The sequence below is a fragment of the Agelaius phoeniceus genome, chromosome 12 (assembly GCF_051311805.1).
Source record: "Agelaius phoeniceus isolate bAgePho1 chromosome 12, bAgePho1.hap1, whole genome shotgun sequence".
NCBI lineage: Eukaryota > Metazoa > Chordata > Aves > Passeriformes > Icteridae > Agelaius > Agelaius phoeniceus.
The window spans coordinates 19,149,422-19,159,562 of record NC_135276.1 but is presented as its reverse complement, the minus strand read 5'-3'; the positions used below and the strand labels follow the sequence as shown (position 1 = coordinate 19,159,562).

The following is a 10,141-nucleotide window of genomic DNA, read 5'->3' as shown; positions in this document are numbered from 1 at the left end:
ACCTAAATTAACAACACAAAAAAAATTATTCCTAAATCAATAAACACATAATACCTCAAATCATCCAAATAAAAATATCACCTATTAAAAAAACACAAAACCAAAAAAATAAATTTAACCATAAACAATATTTCACAAATTATCCACAACTATAAAACATATACTACCATCAAACAAACCAAACAAAGAAAACCCCTACAGTATGGTGGGCTATAAGATGGGCTGCAGAGCCAGGACACAGCACTGTGGAATTACTGATGATGAAATTGGGTCTTTCATAACTGCAGAATAAAACACTTTTCTGTTGGGGAAGAAAAGGAAAATAAGTTTGAGGGGGTTCAAAGCATAAGGATCACTTCCCATCCTGACTTCCATTCATTCCCTGGATTTTTCAGAGTGACTTTCATTCAAATGAAAGTCTCCCTCAGATTTCACAAAAAAAGGTGTTTGGCTCCAGTTTGAGTCCTTGTCATGGTCCCCTGCTCTCCACTCCTCCTTTAGCTCCATCCCTCAAGAAAAGCCTTTCTCCTTTACAGTTCTGTCTGGAATTTCTTTGGTTTCTTCAGCTGACACTCCTCAATTTCAACAAAAAAAAATTTCTCCTCTCTTCACTCAGATAGCACTCAGTCTCCACATGAGCCAGGAAAAGCCAGTGAAACACCATGGGAAAATAATAAAAAAAAAAACCCAAACAAACAATAAAATTAATTAAAATTTTTCATTAATGCTTTTCAACTCCGGCAAGCTTTTAAGAAGCCACACTTTCAAACATGAAAAGAAGTTACTGAAATAACTGCAATTTCACTTTTTAAAACAGTGTATTTTTAAAATATGTTTTGATCAACAAAACCACTTTTTACTTCAAACTGCCTCACTACAAAAACGAGGATTGGCTTTCGCTCCTTTTTGATCCTTAATGACACAGAAATGCTTTGGGGGTTTGGGTAGTTGCATAAATTTTACGTAATGTGGTTGGCTTGGGGTTGGTTTTTTTCTTTCCTAAAGGTCAGTCAATCAAAGAAACACCCCTCATTTATCTGTAATTTGCAGTTATGGAGTCAGACCCTCCAGTTGCCTGGGAATGCCCCACTGTTGACCCTTGGATGAGGAGTGCTGCTTGGGTCCCTTCCAGGGAAATTTCTCCCCTGGTGGGACTGAGACTCCAACCAATTGCACTGGGCCAAGGCCTTGGAGCAGCTCCAAGCCTGTGTCGCAAATGGGAAAGGCTGGCACACAAAAAATACAAATAAAATAAAAAAAAAAAAAGGAAAAAAATAGAGGAACACATACCCAATTCTGTAATATTGCACATTAAAAAAGCCTGCCTTGCAGGTCCTGCTGATATTTCTGCTCCCAATGTGTGAATTATTAATATTTAGTATCTGTGACTCACTGATATTTACCTTAGGAGGTATTTTTGTAAAGTTTGAGTGTTGTCTCGATGTAGGAGCTAACGAGGCTCCTGTTGTTCATGCCCAGGGAGCCCTCCCTGAACAAACTTTCCTGGTCACTGTTCAAACTGGGCTTTTTTGGGGCCCTAACCCTGCGAGGCTGAGCCCTGAGGCTGCCAGGGATGGCCCTGCTGGGACACAGCTAATTTTAAACCTGGGCAGGGGAAAAACCTGGATTTTACTGGCAAAACTGTCACAGCCGGACGCTGTGCTCAGATTACGGGAAGAGCACACGCTCAATCCCTTTTTTGGATACTTGGCATGGATTTTATCTGAAGTCATGGATTGTATAAGAGAAGAGCAGAGACTGCACACAGCTCTCTCCTGCGTCAGTGCAGGACACCTGGGGCGTGCCAGAACCCAGGACATTGCTCTGGCTGCCCTGGGTGATTCCAGACCCTGGCAGGGGGCTCAGAGACCTTGGCACAGAGTCACAAACTCCTGTGACTTTGATTCTACCCATGGAAACAATTGCCAACTTTGTGTGAGGATTTACAAGCCACAAGAGTTTGAGTAGGATGATAGTTAATTTGTCACAGGGTGAAAAAATAGAATTTTGGGGTTTTAGAATGGGGGTTCAAGAGGCAAGATGGAGGAATCTGGGCGTGTCCTGTCATTCTTCTCCTTCTCCTTGTCCTCCATCTTCTGCTGTGATGGTGACACTTTTGGAATAGTTTAGAGTAGAGACAGACTGCCTAACATAGGTGATAGGTATTGGGAAATTATTGTAAATAAAGTACAGGTAGTTTTTAGTATAAAAAGAAAACACTGCCCTGAGGGTGGTCAGTGTGCCTCAACCCGACCTGCTCGACAGATCTCAGCAGGTCAGAGAGAGAATGGAACAGCTAAGAGAAAATAAACAACCTTGAAAAGCAGAACCGACGAATCTCGACTTCTTCTTTGGTCATGGGGCTGGGAAAAAAGAGACTTTCTGATACCTCAGGAGCCATTTCAGCAACACAAAACCTGGGAGGGACAGGGGGGACTCTCCACTCCAAGCCCCCCTGTTGTGCCACACGGTGCCCACAGCCAAGAGAACAGGGCTTGACCACTTTTCCAGTAACTCTCCTTAAAAGCGCATCACAAGCATTTTCTGGAACTGCATCCAGAGCTGTCCACAGCATCAACTAGAGCTGGCTCCTAAAGTCCTTTTCTTGGTCTAGACGTGAATTTTTGGAGCTCGTGAAAACTTGGGTGTTTTCATAATTTTATGGCTCTCGTTAAAATGGCCAGAGTCCAAACAAGTCCCCATTTAGTGCTTTGGATTTGCAGAGATCATTGTTTGCTGATCATGAAGCTGTTCCCAAGGAGAGCATTGTCCAGCGCTGGGCTGCTCAGCTGCCTGCATCTGTTTTGCTGTAAAGTTTTGGGCCAGCCTGGCTTCCCTGGTGTCTTTGGAAAGGCACTCCCAGCCTGCTGAGCTGGCCAGCTGCCCTCAGACGCCTGAGATGGTTTCATGACTCTGCAGATGAGAAAATTTCCATGGCCTGCCTCTCCCCCTCCAGAGCCTGTCCTCAGATGGTGCTGCACGCCTGGCACGGGGAGGAGATGCTCTCTGTGCCTGGGCTGCCCAATTCTGGCTCAGTGACACCCCCAGGGAATGCCCTAAATCACCCCTTCCTTGCCAGCATTTCTGAAGGTTGTACCCATTATTTTATCTCAGACACAACAGCCACGGGTCCATCTGTACCTCAGAATTCATCTGTCTGCCAAAAGACCTAAAAAAAAAAATCCCCAAAAAACCAACTAAAAAAACCTGAACAACAAAGACTTAAAAGAGCAATGACTATTTTTTATCATGACTGTCATGACACTGCACACCTTTATCTAGACTTATTCTGCCAGATCATCTCTGTCAGCCACAAAAAAATGACAGTCCCTGCTTGTGCCCCATCCTGGTCCAAACAGAGAATTCCTGTCCCACATGAAAATTTTCCTTTAACTTGGAAAATTATAGGAAATTGAAAATGTTGAAAATGTTTCCTTTAACTTGGAAAATTATAGTGAAAAAACACCTGGGAGGACCACCAAGACATTTTCTAGTCCATCCTCCACTCAAAGCAGGATCTCATTTTTAGGAGCTGCCATCCAGAATAATCTTAAGAACCTGGACTGGTGGCTTGAAAAGAGCACACAGATAATCTGCTCCAGTCAGAACCCTTACCAATGGTCCTGGTGGTTCCTACTACATTTTAAGGCCATCCCTTGCCAGTGGAGTTTCTTTGGGCATGAAGAACCCTCCCTCCCTTTACTGTACCTTGACACACCTCAGGCATCCTCTTCCTCACCTTTTCCATCCTCTCCTGCTTTCTCAGGAGTTGTTTTGGCTCTCAGGTCTCTCTTTCTCTCCTCCTGGACTTCCCACAGTGGGATGAATATTTTCCAGGCAGTAGCAGGACAAACCCAAACCATGTCATACTGCACCAGAGACCTGGACAAAGCTGGAAGGTTTCTCACCTGCCTTGCTGATCCTTTCACACCTGATATGGCTTTTATCTCCTTGGCCATAATGTGGTGGTTTTGACTTTTTATCTCATTTGGGCTGAGTTGTTCTTTACTGGTCTCCATCTTTTATTATTCCCTGTACTCTTCCCTTCCAAGTGGCATCTGATTTTTCAGCCTGTTTCTTCCAGCACAGCTACTGATGCAGTTTTGGAGCTCCCTGCATTGATATAAACAATATTTTCATTACCAACACATCTAGTAAGATGGTATGAACACCCCTACCTCCTACAGTCAATCTCTATTGGGTTTTATTCTCTTTTTTCAAACTTACAAAGCCTGCTCAGCTGGTGGAGAGGGAAATTAGGCTGCTTTTGAGATTTGTTTTTGACAAACTGGCCCCTGGGTTTAGCTCATAGGTGGTATTTTCGCAGCTTCCACATGTGCAAAAGACAGATGTGCAGAAACAAGCCTTGAGGCAGGTACCAAATAAAAACCTCAGCTATCAGTCAAGCACTCCTCAGGACAGTTGCATGTGTTGGCAGGTCCCCCCTTGGGGTCATGGTCACCCACAGCCCCTCAACCAGAAGAGCCCAAACCTGACAGAATCAGCCCTTGGAGGATTAACCCCGAAGCTCTGGGTTTATTTTGCTCCCTTCTTCTTTCTGCTCTCATGTTCCACCTGCGCCTCCCGACTTTTCACCCTCTATAAATATCCCTGTGTTCCTTTTGACACTGAATCTCCCTGGCATGTGCTGGGCTGAGCAGTGGCTGAGGGACACTGGGGACAGCCCTCCCCTGGGTGAGGAGCAGAGGCAGCAGCATAAGGCAGACCTTGTCTGTTGACTTAACTCCCTAACCCAATTTTAACCACCAGATAGAAGGGTGGTTTCTGTTTACACTGAGGCTTCTTTACACTGCTCTCCCCACACCCTAAAGTGGCATAAATGCCTCCTAAGTGCCTTAAAGTAGGTCCTTGGTGTAAATGAGAGCCAACCCCATGGTTTGCGAAGTGGCTTTGAAAACATTGGGGGCGCATCCTATAAATGACTGTGGGTTTTTGGAAGGACACCCACCCCAAGGCATGCCCGTGCTATACATAGGCTCTGATGAGCTCAGCACGGGCTGAGGAGCAGCCAGCAGAAGGCAAAACAACCAGCAAGGAGATATTTGTGCCTGAAGCAGCAAGCAGAGAGAGCCTGGCTGCTCGTTGATCCCCAAGGATTCCCTGCAATGTGGGAATATCAGATCTGCCACCCTCGCTCAGGTCCTCGTGGGTTTATCTTTCCTTTTTTCCCCTCTGCTTTCCTCCAACCTGCCAATCTTTATGCCTTCTGTGCTAAAGCAGAATCTGGACCCCACCCCAGCTGGGAAAAAAATGATCAATATTTCTCCTGGCTGTGTGTTTCCCCCTGAGCCCTTGGTTTTCATACCTGTTGTACAGGAAGAGGCACAGCTCTGATTGCTCCCACTTGTGATATCACCAATTTCTGCTGCACAGGCAGAGGACAAAGCCCAGGGCTCAAACAGGAGGAAACAAAACCAGAGACAGTGTCAAAGGATGGCAGGCTGACCCAAAGGATGGGTTAGGTTCAGCCCTAAATTTTGAGTATTTTGCTCTTTTGCTCTCTAGGCCAACCAAGACCTAAATTTTAGCACAGAACTCACAGAATCATAGAATGGATTTAGTTGGAAGGGACCTTAAATACCATCAGGTTCCAAATCACAGTGTGGGGCATTTTGTAGCACCAAAAAATAAGATATCAAACCAAGAAATAAGATATCAAACAACTGTTGCCATTAATGGGGTGCTCTAGGCAGCCTCACCATGACCAACAGCCTGAATTCCCCTCTCTGCTTACCTTGAATTCCTGAATTCCCCTCTCTGCTTACCTTGAAGCTCTGCTTAGGAAAATCTTCCCAAATGCTTCCAGAGAAGGAGATATTTTTGCAGCAGTAAAAATGGGGGAAGGAAAGCACAGGGTAAATTCAAATGGGCAGTTTGGAATTGCAGAGCATGCAGGAGCACCCATGAAACTTGCCTTTGACAGAAATCACTGGCAGGGCAATAATGAGGTATTAATAATTAATTAATAATCTCGTCAGTCCTAGGCTGGGATTTACAGGGAAATATTGTTCAACCAGAACTGCATCAACCCAGCCCTGAAGTAAAGCAAACATCTCTGGATTTAACATTAATCCTCTTGTATAGGTAATGAAAAACACAAATTTCATGGCCTGGTCAATCAGGACCCCATCCCATGGCCCAGCCCATATTTTTGGTCAAAACCCATCTGGTGCTCATTGTCTGGAGGATGAGTTATGAACCTCCCTGTGTTGCTCCTTTAACCAAATGGGGTTGGATTACCAGGAAAAATCCTGGTTTGATTTGTGGTGCTGTCAGCAAGGATGAGCCTGGAGAAAATTTCAAAGGGAATTGCAAAATCTGAATACTTTTCCTTTCAAAAAATGAATTCACACCAGCCTGCTCAGGTGGGGAGGAGTTCACCTCTCTTGTATTTTGCAGCACTAAATCATGAAACACTATTTCTAACCCATTAATCTAACTCAGCCCTTATGTTGCAGGGATTCAAAGACAGGCAGTGATTTTCCCTTACTTGTTTCACTAAGAATACCTCTTATTTTTGATGCCTGGGCACTGGGCAGTTTATTTGTTTGTGGAACAGGCTCTGCACATCCCAATCTCATTTGGAGTCTCCAGGGGACACTCTAGTGTCTCAGCTCTGGCTGAGCATTAAAGACAAGGGAAGCATTCATTCTGGGAAGGTTTTATTTCACAAATAAATCAGAAATCAAAAGAAAATGGAAGGGTAGGGAAGAAAAGATATTTTACAATTCTGTATTTAGACCAAAAAAAAAAAAATCTAGTTTATAAACAACCACGGCCCCTTGGAAAACATGCAAAGGCACACAAAAATTTACAAGTAACTTTTATACATAGGAAGTAAAATACACCATTTTTCATAGAAAAAAAAAAAAAAAGGAAAGCAACTCTATGAACTGGCCCTAAATATTTTGACTGCACAAGTGACAAACTGGAGCCTCCTCAACCAGCTGTTGGCTGGAAGTCTTAAAATAAGGAATGAGTGGAGCCAAGGCTCTGGATTTCACCCTGGTTGTGTTTCCTGGAGGTTGGGCTGAGCCAGGTGTTCTGCAATGACCAAGCCATTGCTTCCAAACCCCAAATTATTGGAAAAGCACAACCAGGCAGCACCAGCTTTGGCTGCACCTGGATGCTGAGCTGGGGCTGAGGAGGAGAGGGCCTGGTGAGATACAGACGTGATGCATCTTTAAGCTGCACTGAAATATAGCAGGCTGAGAAATGTCTTGGTATCAGAAATAAAATCTGTCAATATTTGGCTAAAAAACTGGTACTGTCCCACCTATTCATGAATAGCTAGCACGCATGATTGCAAGTCATTGATAGGTCATGACTGCCTTGGAGGACCTGATCACCCCTAATTCTGGGGGAGGTATGTTTAAATTAATAGCACCCAGGACCTCGAAAAATATTTGTGTAGTAAAGTCACAATTTCTCTTTTGTACAACAAATACAAAAATAAACAGATACAGTCTTAAATTAACATCGGTTTCTAAAAATCCAAACCAGTTGGCTGAAGATAAAAATACGCAATTGTAACTTGAATTAAGCATTTTAGGATATTTCTGTTGGAATAATAACCCTTCCCCTGTCCCTTTTCTGTCACCTAGGCACATCCCCAGCTGTTTGGATTTTTATGTGCTCTCAGTAATCCCCTGGGTTTTACTCCAAGAGCCCTCACAGTCCTTTCCATCACCTTCCATCCGTAATTTTCATGGATCCCACACTAGAGTCGAGGTGTTTTATGTGCTCCTGCAGTCCCCATGAACCTGACTGCACCTCTCACTATCTCCAGTTCCATTCCCAGCCCATTTGGCCCAGGATTCTGGGATTTGGTCCCAGATTCTTGCTGCAGTTCTGGATGGGCTGGAACCAGACCACGCTCACCCCAACACTTCACAGCGGGCAGAAACGGGGGAGCTTCTCCTCACTGCCAACATCTCAAATGCTCCCAACCAGCAGCTTTTCTAGGATATGTTCCAGCTGGTTTTAACACCAATTTATTTAGTAAGAAAAGGAAATGGTTCAGTTTTCCTATCTAAAGTCAATACTGTACACCTTGGACGACAATACTACATAAACAAAGATGACACTTTGAAGGCTCACTTCTCTCTATCCACCCCAAAAGTGGCTTTTCTGTGCAGCATTTTTGGAGACAGTGAAATGCAGCTTCAATTTCAGGTTTTACAAAAGGTTTCTTTCCAAATTCAGATTTTATGGAGAAATAAATCCCAGTGGTGGGACAAACTGAACGATAAATGTCATTTAAATGCCATTTCCTTGCTAATTTCATGGTGTTTACAGAATTAAAGAATTTAATCATAGAAATGCTTATGTCTGTCTAGATTAAACCAAACATGTTCTGGGCCTAAGAGCAGCAGTGAAACATCTGCCAAATAGAGGGAAATATTTTCCCATTTGTTATCCAATATTACAATTCAGTTATTGAATGGAAGGACTGCACATTTACAAAAACTGAAGAACCTCTGATGGCTTTGTCTTCTCATGACTGATGAAGTTACTGCATGTGTCTCTATCAAAAACCCACCAGATTTGTGTTTAGACCAATCACAAAAATTCATTTCCAATATGAAGCAGAGCATGTCCTTCTGCCTTAAAAGGGCAGCTCATGCTGAGCCCTTCTCTTTGAAATGCATTTGGGTGCACGTCAAGACAAAAATATCAAAATATGGAATAACACCATTACAACACCTTATGAGTTTTGCAAAACCCACCATCCTGGATATCAAATACTCACAGGTAGGTACAGCATTGTGTTGGCTTCACATTTGGAAATTCTTGGAAAAATTAATCTACCCCAATTTATGCTGCATCATTAAAGTCTCAGAACTGCGTACGCCACAAGGAGCTTCACAAAGGGAAAGTGAACCTGTTTCCTACAGATGCAACCATTCCTAGCAGAAATTAGATTAATTTTATCACTACTCAACTACTATAAAACAACCAGCACTGCTGTATAAACCAATACACTGCATTTAACTGAAGTTATGGCGTGGAGTATAGGATGAGATGTGCCAGCACAGGAGCCCCAATTCTCTGACTGCTCAGAGGTTGCCAAAATACCTGGGAGTGTTTGACCAGCAAACACCAAACCTGCTCTTTGGATGATCTGGTGGCCTCATTTTCTGCAGTGAGGATCTCTGCCACCGTTTTACACCCTGCTCCAGGCCCACAAAACTTTAATTTTGGCTGCCAAGAGCATCCCCAAGCCCCATCGTTTGAGGTACCCAGCAGCCTCACACAGCTGCTGCACGTCACCTCAGTGGGGAAACACCACTTTTTATGCTTTTTTGCACAGAAGCCACCCAACACACACAAAATCACTCTGTCAAAGCCCATCCTGTCCCCAGACAATGCAATTTTTCAATGAGTTTCTCATTTCAAAGTGCCCAGCACCTGGACAGCCGCTCACTCCCGAGTCTGCTCATCCTCACACCCATCCCAGGAGAAGCTTCACACCCTAAAAACACCATCCAGGGCCAGGCTGAGATCCCTGAATCTGCTGCCCATGGAGCCACCACCATCCTGTGTAGCAACACCTCTGGTAAAACGAAACTTAGAACAGTTTATGGTCGCTGAATGCCCCTAGAGAAACAAAAAACACGAGACAAAAAGATACAACGCTGCACGGGTGCGATGAGATGCCAACAGCTGAGTCAGAACCTGGGGTCTTTTTTTGGGGTTTTTCTTTTTTTTTTTTTCCCCTTTTCTTTTGGAATTCCCTGAAGGAGATGGGCAAGGAGGGTACGGGCAGAGCTGATGCCGTTCAGAGGAGCTTTTGGCGTCTCTGGAGATCAACAGAGAGCTCTCCCAAAGGAACCTGCACCTTCCCTGGGGGCTTTTTACTGCTTCACAGCAAAGATTCGGAAGGCATTCCCATCTGAAGGGTTCTTCAAGCTGGAGACAAAGAAAAGAGGAAAAGAAAACAAACATGGAATGAATCAAGTGAACACAACACAGACCCAAACAGGCAGCTCTGAGTTTCCCCTATCTCTTTCCAACCAGGAGCAGGAGAAAGATAAAGGATGAGAAAGAAGTGGCACAAATCCATGGTTGCACCTTTTTTTTTTTATGTTTTCAATCCAAATCTGTAGTGCTAATGCCA

The 10,141-nt window shown here is 44.0% G+C and overlaps 1 protein-coding gene across 1 annotated transcript in view; it reads right to left on the bottom strand.

Annotated features, from left to right (window-relative positions):
* Positions 1-6,684: 6,684 nt before the first annotated feature.
* CRISPLD2 (cysteine rich secretory protein LCCL domain containing 2) overlaps positions 6,685-10,141 on the bottom strand; it is a 31,160-nt gene continuing 27,703 nt past the window's right edge. The window contains exon 15 of the mRNA XM_054640808.2: positions 6,685-9,933. Within this exon, the coding sequence (XP_054496783.1) occupies positions 9,879-9,933 (55 nt within the window). The 3' untranslated portion in view covers positions 6,685-9,878. The remainder of the gene's footprint in view (positions 9,934-10,141) is intronic.